The 18,396-nt window shown below is 39.7% G+C and overlaps 1 protein-coding gene across 1 annotated transcript in view; it reads left to right on the top strand.

The window, feature by feature from the left end:
• Window positions 1–8,979, top strand: part of LOC128785780 (cysteine-rich venom protein kaouthin-2-like) — a 35,309-nt gene extending 26,330 nt beyond the window's left edge. Inside the window, exon 8 of the mRNA XM_053938592.1 lies at window positions 8,852–8,979. Within this exon, the coding sequence (XP_053794567.1) occupies window positions 8,852–8,979 (128 nt within the window). The remainder of the gene's footprint in view (window positions 1–8,851) is intronic.
• The last annotated feature ends 9,417 nt before the right edge of the window (window positions 8,980–18,396 follow it).

Raw genomic sequence — 18,396 nt, 5'->3', positions numbered from 1 at the left:
CCCACAGACCAAGAATTGTAGCATATCTGACAGTCATCCTTTAGAGAACAAATTGTTTTCACTATTCAAACAGGTGGGGCATGCTTTAAAGAAATACTTGTAGTAGCATAATTTCATTTTAACAGTTCAAATAAAGCTCAGGTGACTGTAGTGAATGAATGAAAATTGTTGAGTATGGTGGATGGGGTAAAAGAATGGAAGTATCTCCCAGGACATAGGGAATCTGGAGCTGCTGCACTGCCTCTCCTCACAGTCAATAGAAATTCAGTCCATAACTATGGTAGGTGTCTCATGAGGCTTTCTGATGGTGATAACCCTGGTCTCATCAAAACTGTCACAAGCACTTCAGATAAAAAAGTAACTGTGCCCTTATCTCAGAACATGGAAGGATATGGGAGACCTTATCAGAGGCAACTTCCCGTGAGTGCTGCCCGCTATGCAAGGAAAGAACAAAGGCAGCTGTGTTTTCCAACACAGGGGTTATAATACAATATTAGAATTCTGGCAACAGCAGACAGCTGCAGGAATTCTGTAGAAATCTGGAAACAGTGAGGCAATATTGACTTGCAGCGTGGGCAGCAACCTGCACCCAGCATGGTGAAAAGAGTGCTCAGTGTGCAACACACCACAGCAAGGGCAAGGATGAGGAAGGGAACAAAGAAAGGAATAAGGAGATGTGCAGATGCTTTATGTCTTCTAATAGACAACAGACTGCATGGAAGGAAGCAAGAAAGGTTGTGTTTGAACAAAGAGGATCTGTAAAAGCTGCCTTTGTGATATTTTACCTTAGAGAGTGGAAACAAAGATTCTGCAAAAAGGAAGGATGAGAAGAATGATGCCAGGTTGGACAGGCTTGGGGCAACCTGGATTAGTGGAAGGTGTCCCTGCTCATGTCAGGGGGTTAGAACTTGGAGATCTTTTAGGTCTTTTCAACCCTGACCATTTTATGCTGCCCTAGAGCCGAGCACATGCCACACATCTCTCCAGACTGAAGACATGAAACATCTGCAGCCATTCTGCAGTAACGTAACCTTGAGCAACATCTGGGGTGAGTGACGGGTACAATAATCACAGAATCACAGAATGGTTTGGGTTGGAAGGGACCTTAAAGATCACCTTGTGTTTGGGCAGAGACACCTTCCACTAGACCAGATTACTCAGAGGCCTATCCAACCTTGTCTTGAATATTTCTGGGAACGGGGCAGCCACAGCTTCTCTGGGCCACCTCTTGCAGTGTCTCATCACACTCATAGTCCAGAATTTCTTCCTAATATCTATTCAAAACCCTCCCCCTTTCAGTTTAAAGTCATCCCCCTTTGTCCTATCGTTACATGTGCTGGTAAAGCGATGCCCAGTGCCACAGCCTCAGTGAGCTAATGGAATATAACTTTTATTCAGCAAATGGAAGTTCAGGAACCACTTGGAAGAAAACATCACCGTGTTGCCCGCAGTACAGATTGTTCTGTGTACAGCTAAGAAGATGCTCACTTATGTCTCTGCCTCAAAATACTATCCCACTCTTTTGCCAGAAACAGGAAACACAACTGTAAAACAACCAGCTCGGAACTCAAGCTTTTCTTTTGTGAACACATTAGCACTGTAGCTTGCTGATCAGACTAGAAGTTGAAGTTCTGCAAAAGGACAGGAATTCTGTCTTCTCTTTTTCCTTACCCTGGAGACAAGAAAAAAGAAAAAATCCAGAACAATGCATCTGGATTGGTTCATTTTCAGTCTCCTGTTCCTTAAGAAAAGTTCTTCTTGCAGAATGGGCAGCCCCAAAGCTGATGTCATTTATCAGCAATAAATATTGACAAGGAAAAAAAAAAAAAAAGGGGGGGAAATGTGTATATATATACAACCTTTGACTGGGGAGAGCCTTTCACTCTCCTGCCACTTCCTCAGATACAGGAGGATTCTGGTGGATGAAGGTAATGTATGCAAAACTGAATTTCAGCCTTAGGGATTTTATCCATACAGTCTCTTTTTCATTGTGCTACAAATTTTAGTGGAGTTAATTGTAGTAGCTAAGTTGTACCAATAATTGATAATGTGATAATTGAAAGAAAATTTATGTTTATAGTATCTCAGAGAAAGAATGTAAAATAAAACATATCTTCTCTGAAACCAAACCTTCCATGAGTAGGGATGAAAAATTGCTTCAGTGGAGTCTAATTCCCACATTTCTTTAGATCAAAATGTAACACTTGGACCCACTTGCTTCTTCCTACAAATGTGAACATAAAAAAATCCGTTTTGCATGGGGTTGTCAGTCATGGGAAATGCTTTTCCAATGTCTTTTGAATTGTTTTGGTGCTAAATTTATTTCATGTGAGTATTGGGATATACCAGTACAGCTGAACTCAGAATTTTGTCATCTCTAAATGTTAACTATCTGTCCAAACTTTCAGGTATATATGCTGCTGAAATGTCTATTATATATATTATAGTATGTAATAAGCTGATTACCTTTTCTTCACAGAGAGTGAATTTATTACTTTAATGAAATTTAAAGAGGTAAATTCAGAGAAGGTAGAGGAAAAACATATCAAAGTAAGTGAAAAGACAATATTCCCACTCTGCCAAACATCATACTTGCTATGCCCTGAAAGCTGTATCAGAAGGCAGGAGAAATTTTCTACAGAGGAATGAAACACCAGGATTAAACATAAAGACATATTTTCCAAGTAGAAATTTGTTTACACTTTTGAAGCTATCAATGTTTATTTAATTTGTTTTTACACTCAAATTTTCATGAAACCTCAGGTTTTCAAGTAGAGCAGCCTAAAAGTGCATTGTTGGCATTTGTTTTTCAGAAGCATAGAAGTGATTTAGTGGATTGAGCACTATTGACAGGGAAGGATAATTGTATCTGGGAACCATCATCTTTGACTTTAAAAGTAAAGCCCAACACATTTAATCCAAGAGACAGATTTGATGGTAGAGTCTGGCAGTTGCAGATGTGCAGTAGTATTTAATCAACTTTAATTCTGGATCTAGAAATATTTTATGTTTCCTGTTGCAGCATTTAATCTGGGAAGTCCCAATAAGACTTTGTTTCTGTGTGTATGGAAGGGAAAGACAGCTCCTCAGTGTCTAAAAATATCCCTGCAGTTTAAGAATTTATTCTTCATTAGTATCAGTGAGATCTCTGCCTCTACCTCATGCAAATTATTTCCTCATGAAATCATAGGAAAACAAGATAAAGACTGAATACCAAATGACTTGATAGAACAAGGGTTAGTGATTCTAAACTAAAGGGGGGGGACTTTTTTTTTTTTTTTTTACAATTATAGTTTCTCTATCAAGCAGAAATTCCTAGATTTCTATTGACCTGTCCTGCTCACACCATGGATTTTTCTGAGAGGCCAGCTCTAAGGCATTTGCTATTTGTAGGGTTTTGTTATCTCTATTTCCCTCTTGCCTGTCTGGTTTAAGGCAGCCTGCTGAGCTCAAAGCTAATCTTTCTTGGGATTTTGCCACATCTTTTTAACAACCAAAAAGACTCTTCCCTGTATATCCTCATCAATACAAAGATATATAACTTTTGATTCTTTTGATGTGCAGAAAAAGCATTCTGCTCATATGAGTGGGTTTCAGAGTGTCTGTGAGGTGCCTCAGGAATCAGAGTGCAGTAGCAAACATTATTTGTTAATAACATCATATTTGAAGGTTTTCTTTATGTCTAGGTGTTAGATGAAACATGAGGGTGATCACCACCACTTTCTTGAGCCTTTATGATGCTGATTTAATGAGGAAACAGGGAAGTGGGAAAGAAATGGGGATTACAGTCCATGTGGTCAGTGCTCCACTCCAAAATACCAAATTTCACTATGGATGAGGCTTGAGAAGGACTCTGATGTAACAGTGCTGAACACATTAATGGGGTTTTTTTCCTACAGGGAGGCAGACATTAAGGAAATTATGCAAATTCAAGATACCTTGAATAAAGGAGGTAAAAAAGGGGGCTGATCCATCTATTCCAAATAACACACAACTTTATGCTATTTACAGTCCCTGCTTCCATGCAAGGTGGAGTCTTGTCTCTGTAGGAGGCAGTGGTGCCCATGCACAGTTTCAACACATCCATATTCAGGATCAACTAAAATAAACTTCTTTATGCAGGCTTTACTTTGCAACGGTTTTGTATCTTGCTCATGTATCACATTATGCTATAAAATGTATGCAACAGAGACTAATGGATTTTGGGGGGTTGTTTTTGGGTTTTTTCCCCCTGTAGAAATGGATCTAGTAACTGCAGTTATTCTCCTGGCTGCTTTGTTACACCATTCTGATGGACAGGTAGGAACATTCACCTGTGCAAAACATCCATAATTGACTCCTTTGTATAGAAATCTGACCTGATATAGTCCGACCTTGTGATCTCTAGAGATTTAGAATTATGGGGTGCAAGAAATGTTAATATGTTAACATATTAACATATTGTTAATGAAGATGAACTGTCATTTTGAACAGAATATTATTATTATTATTGTTGTTGTTGTTGTTCTGATTGAGCAACTTGGTCTAGTGGAAGGTGTCCCTGTATAAGACAGGGGCTTCGGAGCTACTGGCTCGCTGAGCTTCCAACCCAAATCATTCTGTGATCCTGCCTATCAAAATACTCTTTCCTTCATGGGGCTAATTTTAAAAAGACATTTTAAATAAATAAATAAATAATTTAAGATTCAGAAATCTGATTCATAAATCTCCTAGATAGGATTAGGTTTGTAAAATACCTGCTATGAAGGTACTTGCATGAGAGGTATTTATCAAGATCTTCTTATTTTATTAATGAATGAAAAGAAACAAGTACTTTAGGAAAGAAAATTATCATTTTCTCCAATAAATCTGAGGTGAACCTCAGAGGTGGTTACTGAGGTGCTGTAAGTTGATACTTTCCTTTACCTGAGTATAGCTACAGCCTAAAACTACTGTCTGAGATATTATTTCTACCACCATAAATGTCCTAAATTAAACAAGATTTATGAGACCAATTATTGGTGTAGGTTCAGTTGACCAAACAAAAGTGACAAGAAGCTCATAATTTATCTTGTTTCTTATACTTCTGTTAACTGGGACCTTCACTGTTATTTTTTTCCAGGATCTTCCGTATAAAAATGTGAAAGCTTTCTCCTTTCCTCATTTTAAGTCTCAAAATGAAAAACAGATCCTTGAGCTACACAATGAAATACGGAGATCTGTAATTCCCACAGCCAGGAACATGCTGAAGATGGTGAGCTATGAATTACAGCTAGCCTGCTTTTCCCTTAAAGGAAATGATGGGGCAAACCTAGCATCAAAGGAAGCTGTGGGATGAAGGGATTAAGAGCAGCCTGATGAGAAGGACTTGGAGGTATTCATGGATGAGAAACTCAACATGAGCCAACAAGATGCTCCAAGGGCTGGAGCACCTCTGCTCTGGAACCAGGCTGGGAGAGCTGGGGGTGTTCAGCCTGGAGAAGAGAAGGATCCGAAGAGACCTTGGAGCCCCTTCCAGTGCTTAAAGGGGTTCTATAAGAATGAGGAAAAACACTTTATCAGGGCCTCTTGCAATAGCACAAGGGTTAATCGTTTTCAGCTAAAAGCAGGTAGATTAAAATTAGATGTAGGAAGAAGATTTTTATGATGAGGGTGGTGAGGCCCTGGCACAGGCTGCCCAGAGAAGCTGTGGCTGCCCCATCCCTGGATGTGTCAAGACCAGATTGGATGGGGCTCTGAGAAACCTGGTCTGGTTGAAGATGTCCCTGCTCATTGCACAAGGTTTAGACTAGATGACCCTTCAAGGTCCATTCCAACCCACACTATCTCTGATTCTCTGAATCTAAGAGAAACAAACCCTGGATGAAGGAAAGAGCATGCAAAGCAAGGAGGGAGTGGGAGCCTGAGCAGCATCTTCTGAATCTCACACTGTCAGGAGAGCAAAAGAGACCTAGATCTGCAAAACTTCTCCCACCCCTGTCACCTCTGATAGTCCTTGTTATCCCTGTCCCACGAGCAGATTAGCTGGTCAGTGCTTTGTGGTTAATCCTGCGTAGCAAGGCCTGAAACATTCCCCAGGTTCAAAGCCCAGCTGATGTTAATCACCACAACTCAGCTGCACCTGGGCTGAAAATAAGATTTATACCATTTAGTCCAGTGCACCCTACAGTGTTCATTCAGACACAAAGCTGAAGGAAAGCAGTAGTATGTTATAAAAACCCTTTTAATCAGCACCATCTGGAGATCAAGACTGCTTGATAGAACTGTGCAGGATAACCTGCTCTGAAACCTTTAAGAGTTGAAGAAATGTTTCTTGAGAGTTGAAGAAAGTTTCTGTGCCCCAGAAGAGTAAATCAGCACAATTCCTTTCTGTTGAGGGCCATGGCATTCAGTGCTCAACACCCAAGCCATTCCCTGTTGTTTTTTTTTTTTTTTCCTTCTCATGGGCTGCACTAACCTATCTGTGACCTGGATACTTCTTCCTTTTTGTCTTTCAGGTGTGGAGTGAGAAAACTGCCAAAAATGCTCAGAAATGGGCAAATCAGTGTGGGATGAAAATCAGTCCAAGAGACAGGAGAGTTATTAATGGTACTGACAAGCATGGAGCCTGAGCTGATGGGTTAATGACAGATTGCAGATGACCCCCGTGAATGTGAAATAGAAATAAGCATGACTTTAATTTGTTGTAGAATAGCTTTTTTAGGTTTATTAGATGGAAAATGTCCCTGTACATGGCAGGGAGGTTGGAACAAGATGATCTTTAAGTCCCTTCCAACCCAAACCATTCTATGATTCTGTGATTATTAAACACAAAAACATCATTTTTGTCAGATAAACACTCTGAAAGAGTGTTAAGAGTGTTAAGGACTTTTTGCAAGTCCTTAAAATCACAGGGCAAAATGAATGGCATCATAGGCATATTTTTTAGCATATAGCTACTGCCCCTCTGTCCCACCTTCTGCTCTATACTTTGCTTCTCTCCTAATAAAATAGATTTACTTCTACTCCAGGTGTCACCTGTGGTGAGAATGTGTTACTGTCATCCTACCCAAGAACATGGGCTGATGCAATTCAAGTCTGGTACAGTCAGTCCTCCAATTTCAAGTATGGATATGGACCAATCTCAAAAAATGTCAATATTGAGAGCTACACTCAGGTATGGAGACTTGAAAGAAACTGCAGGGATACACCAGAATCATGGGAGTACACTTAAGCCAGCTGGGAGTAATTTATAATCAGGAAAAAATGATCAGTCATCAAACTATTATCTATAATTCATTCTCTGATCCAAAGATGAATGATAAGCTAAAATTCTTTTCCATCTAATTAGGAGGCGATGGAACCAGTATTTTTGAAGAGCTGTCCAAAAAGAAAATATTAGTCTGTAGAAAAACCTTTAATTTAGAAATACATATTTTCTATACAGGCATTGAAATACATGATTAAGAAGTGTCAAAGCAAAATACCTATGATGAAAATACTTGAATTTCAACTTCAGTGCCCTGCCAGAATTTGTGTTCAAAAACATTTGGAAATTGGAGGAAACTCATTTTTCTATGTATTCTTTATGACGGCTAAACTTTACATTTAAAAGCTAACTAGAAAAAAAAATTAAAAGAAAAAAAATTATTTTCTGGTTCTGTCACTTTGTGAGGTTTTGGGGTTTTTTTACAAGAACTGACTCTGAAATAATGTGTTTGTTTTTTAATCTACAGCTAATCTGGTACAACAGTTACAAGGTGGGATGTGGAGTTTCCTACTGTCCCGCAGGCCCGTACAAGTACTTTTACGTTTGCCAATACTGCCCTGCGTACGTACTGCCGTCTTACTGAGTCATGGTGATTATGGACATGTTTCCAAAACATCCTTGGCTATAGGATAAAATAATTGCAATCTACTTTAACCATTTGTACTTTTGAAAATACTAATGTGAATTGCGGGTTTCACAGCATGTTAAATATCAGTATTTCTTTTATTTCACATTGAAAATGATATTAGGGAAGTTTTAGTAGATGAACAAGGGTTTATCTCTGTCAGAATCAGGTATCAGTCACAAATAATGTTGTAACTTTGACCACAAAGGAGAAAATCAGATGTAAAGTGGAAGCCAACAGCAAATGAATATTCACAGAGGTAAAGAACTGTATTTCAGATGGGTTTTGCTGTGGTTTGGAGCAACCTGGTCTAGTGGGAGGTGTCCCTGCCCATGGCAGGGTGTTGGAGCTAAGTGATCTCTAAGGTCCTTTCCAACACAAACCAGTCTGTGATTCTGTGATTCTATGATTACCTCAATCAGTTGAAATCTATTAGAGAAGCAGAGATAGGAAGCACATGCATTTTTTTGGTAGATAATGCTATACATATACAATCAATCAATTAATTTTGTTTCTCTAAACCTTATTGTCCCTCTTATTTAAAATAAATTCTTTTTTTTATTCTATAAATATCTGAAATTAAAACATGACTGCTTACAAAAATATTTTTATCCAAAAAAACTTCTAGATGCCTTTTACTGCAAGAAATAACAACTCCTGTTAATGGCTCAGAGCTTCATGTTGATTTTGTTTTGTTTTGTAATTCTTTCAAATTTCAGAGGAAATAACCCAATGCAAATAGCTATGCCTTACAGAAGTGGACCAAAATGTGCTGACTGTCCTGGTCACTGTGACAAAGGACTTTGCAGTAAGTCACTCCATTCTCCTTAAAAAAAACCCACATTCTATAATATTCGAGCCATTTTAATAGCAGAACAAAAGTACAAAGTTTACATAGACATGGACAACTGAAATTTCTGGAAAATGCAGAATCATCAAACCAGAGTTCAGTTTCCATATAATATTTCATGTGTTTGCTTCTCTCTCTTTTATTTCAGCCAACCCTTGCAAGTATCAAGACCTCCTTGGAAACTGCAAAAATCTGAAAATGTTGTTTGGCTGTAGCCACTCACTGGTGAAGAAGCAGTGTCCTGCAAGCTGCAAATGCACCACTCAAATCATCTAAAGTCCTGCTGGGTTCCATTACAGCTGCTGAGAGATTATAAGGAAAGAGTAGAACTCACTGTAAAGCATATTCACTCTCAGTGCATCTGCTCAGATTGATCTATAGGTAATAATTTTATCTGAAATCTGACCATTACTTCAGTCTTAAATTAGACTAGTAGCTCAAAATAACCTCTGATGTTATTTTAGGTTTTGTAGAAATCACGTTTTAAGCTACTGATGTGTTACTTTGCATCTTTTCTTTCAGTGGATCTGCCACTGATTTATTTCTTTTTAATGGGAAACCCACTTTTAAAACATTTCAGGTTTTTTTGCATAATTTGTTAGATGCCACTAAATGTTCTTCTGTTAACTTTTTTTTTGATCATTAATGGAATGTCCTCCTGCTAAATAAACATGTGATCTACCACCAGTTCACAAACAGAGCTTTTAATTAAAGTTATTTATAAATAAAGGGGTGGGTTTTTTTAAATTTGGAAAATTCCTTATGTATATTTTAAGGCTCTTTTATACTTCATGTAAGTGTGGATGAGAAAGGAAAATAAGTACAAAGCAAAAAGGGAGGCAATTTTTTGTACATGCAAAATAAGAGGCACACGTTGTATCTGCAACTTTTCCTGTGACCTAATCACAAAAATTCTGCCACATCTGCCTACTGATGAATGATAACTAAGGTGATAAATGATAACTTTATTCCTGTGGCTCTTTCCCACTAACCTTGCACCACACCAGGTGTTCCACCAGGCCTCCAGCTGCCCCTGAAAGGGTCCAGGTTTTCCATAGCCCTTGAATCACATAAACCCGCCTTGAGCAGGGCAGAACTCACTTACCACTTTCCCTTCTTATTTCAGGCCAGTAAAAATAATTTTCTCCACAAGACTGCAATTCTAGGTAAAGACACAAGAGGGTGAGCTATACCCAGACAATGAACCTGCATTGCCTTTTCATTTTTCTATCTGTATAAATGATATCCCCTTTTATTAGCTATTAATTCTGTTCCTAGTCTGGCCTGGATATCTCCTTTTATTAGGTATTAAAGTTCTGGGCCTAGTCTTGCTTGCACAAAGTTTCTTAGCTAATATTAGCTCAATAAATAATTAAAACATATAGAAACAGTTTGGCAGTGATTTCCTCCCCTCTATTCTTTCATCTTGTTTCTGCTGGTCAAATTACCATCATATTAAAACAACTGAGAGTGTCGTATTAGGGAAACTTATGGTTTCCAGGACATAAATTAATTCTGGTAGCCTTGATTTTGTACCTTCCTGAAGCTCAGTTTCACCTTCATGACCACTGCCATTGTGCAAGGCTCCAAGGACGCTGGAAAGAGACTTTTTACAATGGCATGGAACAGTAGGACAAGGGCGAATGCCTTCAAAGCAAGAGAGGGCAGGGTTAGGTTGGATATTAGGAAGAAATTCTTCCCTGTGAGGCCCTGGCACAGATTGTCCAGAGAAGCTGTGGCTGCTCCATCCCTGGCAGTATTCAAGGCCATGTTGGATGGAGCTTGGAGCACCCTGGGATAGTAGAAGTTGTCCCTGGCCATGGCAGGGAGTGGAACAAGATGATCTTTTATCTCCCTTCCAACATAAACTTGGATTATATGATTTTTAGGGAGTGTAATGCTGGTGAAAATTTCCTAAAAAAATTTCCTCAGAAAACACTAACCTGTAAAACCCCAATACTCTTATGGGGGGGATGCATAATTTTGGCAAAACTCTCAGGTGGTTTCTGGGTTATTTTCCATGTTTTTCCTATTTCCTCCCCCTTTATCTGGGCCAATGAATATTTAACAAGGAATTAGTTTATTATCAGAGATTTCTGATAGAGCTCCCTCCCCAGAGAGCCAAGTTTCATGTTCTGGATATCCAGCTATGATGTTTGAGCATGGCAGCAGCAGGAGCTGGAAAGGCTCTCCTGCAACTTGAAGTGCCACCCTGGAGCACCAGGCACCCTTCTGGGTTACTGCAGGGTATGCAGGCACAACCTTTGTGCTTTTGTAAGAAATTTCAAACGATTCTGCTTCCCTACTGATGTGGAATAGAACAAATAGGAGGTGAAATGAAATGCTGGAAATGCTGCCTGGGTGTTCCTGTTTCTCAGAGCTAACATCAAGGAGTGCTTGGGATACTTCACTTTGTTGTGCATGTACCTGTGAAAGCTGAGACGCTGCTGAATATGGGTTTATCACACACAGATGGGGTAAAAGCAATTTGACATTTGCTGAGATCCAGCATGTCAAATGACTTTTCCCTCCGTTACTTGCCTGTATTTTCACAAAGTTATTTTTCATACTGATGTCTTGACAGAGGCTTCATTTTTGATACTAAGATGTGCTTTTTGGTTTGTCCTGAATTGTGCTACCTTTTAGTTGTTAGTCCAGACAAGAAGCAAATAACAGTAGGAATTTCTTACAATTTCTATTCTGGTTCACAAGAAGCACATGTGCTGAGAGATGATAAGAGCAACTACTACAGAACAAGTCTAAGCCTTATCTGTGGAGAGGAGTGTAAGAGCTCTTCAGCTGTTAACTCACATAACAAGGGCCTTAAACACAGTTTTGAACAAAGGTTATGAAGTAACTTAACAGTGTGGCAGTTTCTGAAGAAAGAATATTTTTGATATTTAAAATGCCCCAACGGCAGCAGTTCCATTCCCAAATTTGGCCTCTGGGCCAAACCAAAGGGAAGGTCATCACTTTCAGTATCCCAATGTCTTGCTGAGTGTCATGGGCCAGTATCTCCCCCGTTTTTCTCCATCTATTGATATGTTAGAGCAAATCTTCCACAAAACTAGCCTCACTCTTGTTCTTGACAAATCTCACCAACAGGTTAGCATGAAATTACAGAATCATTAAGGACAGAAAAGACCTTCATCATTAAACCAGGACCTCAAGTGCCACTTCCACATGCCATTTAAACACCTCCTGGGTTGGTGAGTTCACCATTTCCCAGGACAGCCCATTCCAATGTTTGACAACCCTTTCCATGGAGAAATTTTCCCTGATACCCTATCTAAATCTTCCCTGGCACAACTTGAGGCTACTCCCTCAAGACCTCATACTAAATAGAAAGCAAGGGCTGGAAATTTTTACATGACATTTGAAATTTTTATTGTCAGAATATCCAATTTATTTCCATAAAATAAATTCATGGCAAGATGTTTGAGCAAGCCCAAGCAGAAAAGGTCCATTAGAGCAGGGACAGGAAAGGATGTTCCCCACCCCTGGGCTGCTCCCATCACCCCAGGACAAGCTGCCAAAAATGGGATTCCTCTAATGTAAAGGCCACGGTTAAACTGTGAAAAACAGGAGATGCACTTTCTGATTAAAAACTTTCTTGACAGCTCCTGTCTCCACTCTAGGCTGTGAGCAAGACTTTTAACCCCCAAGCAAGACATTTGACCTGCGAGCTTCAGCCTCGCCGACTGCAAGGAAGAGATAAACTCACACTGCAGGGGCAAGGAAGATTAATTAGTGAACGCTGAGAAAGAGCCCACAAAGCTCTAGGTCCTGTAAATTATAATATCACATTTGATAGCCACACCTCCAGCATAATTATATCTCAGTTTAACCACAAGTCAAAGGGGACAGGGGGCACTGGGAGATAGAAGCGAGGACGTGACACTGCCTCCCAACCCACCGGTGACGCCTGAGGTTCCTGGGCTGGTCACTGGGCTCAACCCTCTGCCCTGGGGTCTGTGAAATGCCAGCCTCAGACTGCTCCCCAGGATTGACAGATACTCTGAAACCAACATCAATAACAACGCTGGAAGAAAGGCAAATTTTAGGAAAAGTTGAGGTAGCAAATTGGCATGGAAAAGAGCCATGTTAAATATTCATTTGGTCATTGATGGAAAGCCCAAGACTCAACACAAGTAACTGGAAATTACTCTTTAAAATTATTATCATCAGATTATTGGGTTTTTCTCCATAGAAATGACCATCTGAAATTAAATTATGCTTTTCCCTTGATGTTTTGCATCATTAACACTCCTCTGCTTTCTTCTCTTTTCTTCTCACACCACTCCATGAAGTGCTGAAAGTAAAAGAGGAAAGTCCTGGATGCCACATGAAAATCAAATCATGGCTTTTATTTATTTTGTTGAATGAACCAGAAGATTTTTTATTTCAAGTACTGACTTTAAACCACCTGGGTTTTTTTTGGGGCATTCAAAACCATTCATCTATCTTCTTTAAAAAGTCTTTTCCCAATATAAACAAATTCCAGAAAACTACACTAAAGATAACAAAGGAAGTGTTATCTTCTATTAAACATGTTATTTTTATTTAGTGATATACAGCATTCTTTGTGCAGGCACATATGATAAGTTTCCCACTAAGTGATTGCTGAAGGGTCAAAAGAGGCTTATTTTGGCAAAAATGGAACTGTAACCCTTGTGATTTTTGCACAGGACTGACACATTGAGGGACATTTTCTGAGCACTACTGCTTCTGAAGCACAGAAATTACAGAATTTCAGTAAATTGAAAGTGAGAATGGATTCACCTCTTATGTAAATGTGGCTGTGCAACTCCAGTCAGATGATGGAGGTGATTTTCCAGGCTCACCCAACAACATACCAGAAAATGTTTCCTAAAAGAGACTCTTAATTTGATGCTTTTTTCTAGGAGTGACTCCTGTGCAGATGCCACTATTTCTTATGGCAGGAGATAATTTTACATAGAGCAAAATATTTCTTGAAGGTATTATGTGGTAACCTACCTACAATTGCAGGAAAAGTCCTCAATGACCTAAAAATTCCATGCTCCTGAAGAAACTAATGCTGGTGATTGAATAGGTAAAAAATGTCAGTCAATAAATTAGGTGTTGGAAGCAGTGATCATGCTTTTTCCATAGATAGCAGCGGCTCAGTGTTCATGAGGAAATCGACTTATAAATGGGAAAGGAGAAAAATGGCAATGGAAAAAAAGTGTAAAGAATCTGGAGGGGAAAAGTAAAATGAAAACAAGTTGTAGAGTGTGAAGGCAGGGAGACAAACCTCGTGATAAGGGAGAAGCCACCCAAAGATGTGGAAATTTGCTGGGCAGGTAAAAATAGCCAGAAATATCAACAATCACCAAGCCTAGTATTTAATAATGAGCATTGAGGAGGTTTTAGCCTCCTTGAAGCCTCTCCCACCACCTGCCCATGGTCCAGGAGCATCAGTTTGGCTCTTTCTGTTTCTGGTCTTGCTTTTTGCCCTGCCTCCTGGATGAGCTTTGGACCATCCTTTCTGTAATCAATAAACATAAGGATGGGTGCATGGGAAACAGAAAACCAATCCAGACCATTTTGACACAATATTAACCATAACGTGTCATAAACCAAGCTTAAATCTTTGGATCCTAGGTTATTCCGGAGGCCTTGCACTAAGAGTCTTTGCAGATCTAGACAGATCAGTTTTGCAAACCAGTGTAAAGATTTTTATCCAGTTTTGTATGAGTTTTTCAACACTATGCATGCTTTAGAGGTAAATGAGAGGTATCTAAGGAGAATGTAGCATCTAAGGAGCTATAGCACAAAAACTTGTACCTTTCACAGCTTGGTATGAATATTTCAGAGACTGGATTTTTCCACCGAGGTAATTTTACCTTCCATACTCATATTTATTTGCTCCCAATTCATTGTAGTACTTCCTGTGTTGGCTTGTCCCGGAAGGGGCGTTGTATTTTAGATAGTAAGTTGAGTTGTAGTTGTTCATTGAATTTGTCCTTGGCCCATTGTTAGGAAATAATAAATTCATCTTGTCAGTTCAATAGCACAGGACTACTTTGGGATATTCAGTGATTTAGCACCTACTTCCTGACAATTGAAAAACAGTCATGTAAATTAATTATGAAGGTGACCAATCATGTCTTCCATCAGGTCAGCATTCAAGCTGCAAACAAAGAAGTCCCCACTTGCCTAACCTCCTCAGCCAGCTGGAGGAGATGTTACTTGTACACAGGAAAAACAAACAATATGGGAGTTTCTTATAGGAATTTGTTATGTACTAATTGTTCTACCCACATTTGCAACTTGTGCCAAGGTCAAAATGATTCCAATTTGTGGGTCAGTGTGAAAACATGTACAAAATGCACAGTTTATGTTGGGGTTTAACTTGTGCTGTGGCTCAGAGTTTACAGCACTCACTGAGTCATAGAAATTTTATATTTACTGTCTCCCTCTGGCTTGACAAATCCTTGTGTGGATCAGACCAGCTATTTCATGGTACCACTAAACCACACCCTGATGCTGTACCTCTGAGAACATCCCAGCTCAGCCTCCAGAGGCTGATGGTTGTATAAATTATGGAAGAGCCACACTTAGCAGGAGGTTTTCTGGGATTGCTCAGATTGACCTGTGCTTGTGTCTGCTGATTTAAGTAAGGAATACATCATGAAAGGTCACTGAGGAACAAAAGACTTATGGAATCATAGAATCACAGAATGGTGTGGATTGGGAGTGACCTAAAATAACATCCTTTTCCAACCCCTTCCCATGGACAGGGACACTTTCCACAATCCCAAGTTACTCCAAGCCCCATCCAACCTGGCCTTGGACACTTCCAGGAATGTGGCAGCCACAGCTTCTCTGGGTAACCTGTGCCAGGGCCTCACCACTCTCATAGCGAAGAATTTCTTCCTAATATCCAAGACTCAATGCAATTGTCTTCACCTTCCTTTACAAGTGTCCTTCCTAGTCCTCTTCTGACATGATGCAAAGAGTGAATACAAATCCAGGTGTACTCACAGCTATGGAGTGGATTTTGAGACCTAGAGGTTTCCACCTTCAGACAGTCCCCTGTAAGGAAAGTCAACTACAATAATTCACTGCCATGTCTGAAGTCATGTCCTTGTTCGTTTTCAGAAGCTTAAGACCTTCTTGCTTTTAGAACCAGACTCTGTGAGGGATTTCACATAGGCAGGAAAAGCCACATCAAGTGCCCTGTAACAAGTAAGCACGGGGGACTGATGGGGAGCAAGAAAAACACATTAACATAAGAAAAGTCAATAAAAAGACATGATTCAGCACTCACACCATCTGAGACTGAAACACAGACATCTAATTGTTATTATTTCTTATTGCTTTCATAAAATAATAGGTAGAGCTCCTAGGTGTTATGCAAAGCATCCATCTTAGCTGAGGTTCCTTTTTATCACAAGAGCAGTTCAGACAGGCCCACTGGCTCTTGCAGAAGGGAGTAGAACCCTGTTATCTCTAGTAAACAGTTTTCCTGCAACTTTGGGTTACACCTCCACCAAAAGTTTCTGTTTCAGCATTTAACCTCTGCTTTGCAACATGTGTGCAATAAAAGCAGAAATGAAAGAGTGCAGTTTTTAAGTGAAACATGCTCCTCTTCAACAAGTCATGCTTTAGCTGAACACAGCCTAACAGGATGTAATTATTTGGCCTATTCTATTTAGAGGAAGGAAAAAAAGCTCATTCCTTCTAGTGTTACCTTCTACTGATGTTCTTTGTGTACTGGAAAGATTAAAAATACTGTCTAGTAATCAAATAAGATCTTAGACAACAAAGTCTGTGAGATTTCAAATGGAAAAATAAAACATATTTATTTTAGAAAGAGACACTACAATATCAACCCACATTTACAAGAAGTCAGCTAAGAGGCTGGTGGGGGTGATTTGGATGCAGTCAAGACAAAGGGGCAACAGGCAGGAACTGATGCACAGAAAGTTCCACCTGAACAGGAGGCAGAACTTCTTTCCTGTGCAGTGACCGAGACTGGAATGGATTGTCCAGAGAGGCTGTGGAGTCTCCCTCACTGGGGATATTCCAGAACTGTCTGGCCACAATCCTGTGCCCTGTGCTCTGGGATGACCCTGCTTGAGCAGGGAGGAGGGACCAGATAAACCACTGTGATCCCTTCCAGCCTGACCCATTCTGTGATCTTATTGTTGCTATCTTAAGGAGTCGGAAAATCCACTGAATGTTACTTCTCTCTTTAAGGTGAAGGAGCCTATTTAAGGACTGCATGGACAAACTGCATTTTCTTGGCTGAGCTTTCAACTTGAGGGGTCTGCTGACTCAAAGAATTGAGGTTAATGTTTAATGAAAAAAATGTTTCTTCTGAAACACCAAAGAAATGGGATAAATGTCAATGTTCGCAAAAAAACTTAGCTCAAAGTTCAGGAGATCTAAGAAATATTTCTGTCCCAGTGTGGAGGCAAGATGAACTTTATTCCACCTCCCTGGTCTCCACAGCTGTGTCTACAAGAAGTGCACACACCAAGGAAGAAAACTGAAGATTAATGTGCACCCAAGTCACGCTTTGTAAATCCACATTGACTGAGGAATCGTTGTAGCTCAGACTTCAGTGAACTGAGCTCAGAGTCTTAAATAACATCAGCCTCTTCTAGGAGACATCCTGGACCTGATTTGAACTAGTGTCAGCCAACAAACATGACCAAAAAGGGCGCTTCCATTCATCTGGCCTATTTAGCCAGGTATTTTAGGTAACTTCCTTTACCATGAAAACAATTGCTCTTGGAAGTTTCTATTTCTTCTAGAAAATATATAGAAAACACCTGTAGATATGATACTGAGGGAGTAGAGTTGGTGGTGCAGGTCTAGTGGTGAACCTGGCAGTGCTGGGTTAATGGTAGGACTTCACGATCTTAGAGGTCTTTTCCAACCTTAATTATTCCATGGGTCTATGATTTAAAAGGAAAACATCGCAGGTTAGACCAGGTACAGAAATGCACAGAGCGTGTCTGGTCAGTTGAATGCCACTCCTAATGATGCTTGAGGGCATTCTGTAAGAAGATTATTAAATGCACATTCTTTCTCATTCTTTAGGTAAGATACTGCCCAAGTAATCCCTTTATTTCTTATTTTTATCATTCCAGAAGCGCAAAACTCTGCCATAACTGTGCACATTTATTTACATAAAGTTTTTGATATGTCACCAATGTCCTATTTAGCTGGAAAGCTGGATAAAAAAAATCCTACAGCTATTTAAATGGCAAATATGTAAAGCTATTTAGTAGATCCAGGTGTGCAACAATATTTGCCAAACACCCTCACTCCTTCCTTTGCATTAATAGCCACCAGGATTGGGATAAAGCAAATAAGGAGACATAAGGAAATTTCCTAAAGGGAAACAGTTAAAGTTGTGTGCATTTTGATTGCCCTATGCAGCAACTGGGTGGGCACACAAAGGCATTTGAAAGGAGATGTTGGAGGTGGCTTTTCCCCATCATGTGGAAAGCCTGTGTCAGAAACAAGGCAATCAGGAAAAAATGGGAATGACAGACAGCCATTGATGAGGCAATTGCTTCTGCTGGGAAATACATCAGACCAAAATGTAGGACCTCCTATGTACAAAGTTTCCACTGTGATGTAGGTCTGAAAGATCCAGACCTTGCTTTCATGATTTAACAGGACAGACATTCCAGACTCCCCACAGATGGTGTG

This window comes from Vidua chalybeata, chromosome 3 (genome assembly GCF_026979565.1).
Source record: "Vidua chalybeata isolate OUT-0048 chromosome 3, bVidCha1 merged haplotype, whole genome shotgun sequence".
Classification (NCBI taxonomy): Eukaryota; Metazoa; Chordata; class Aves; order Passeriformes; family Viduidae; genus Vidua; species Vidua chalybeata.
Note: the sequence above shows the minus strand (reverse complement) of the source record. Positions and strands in the feature narration are given on the sequence as shown.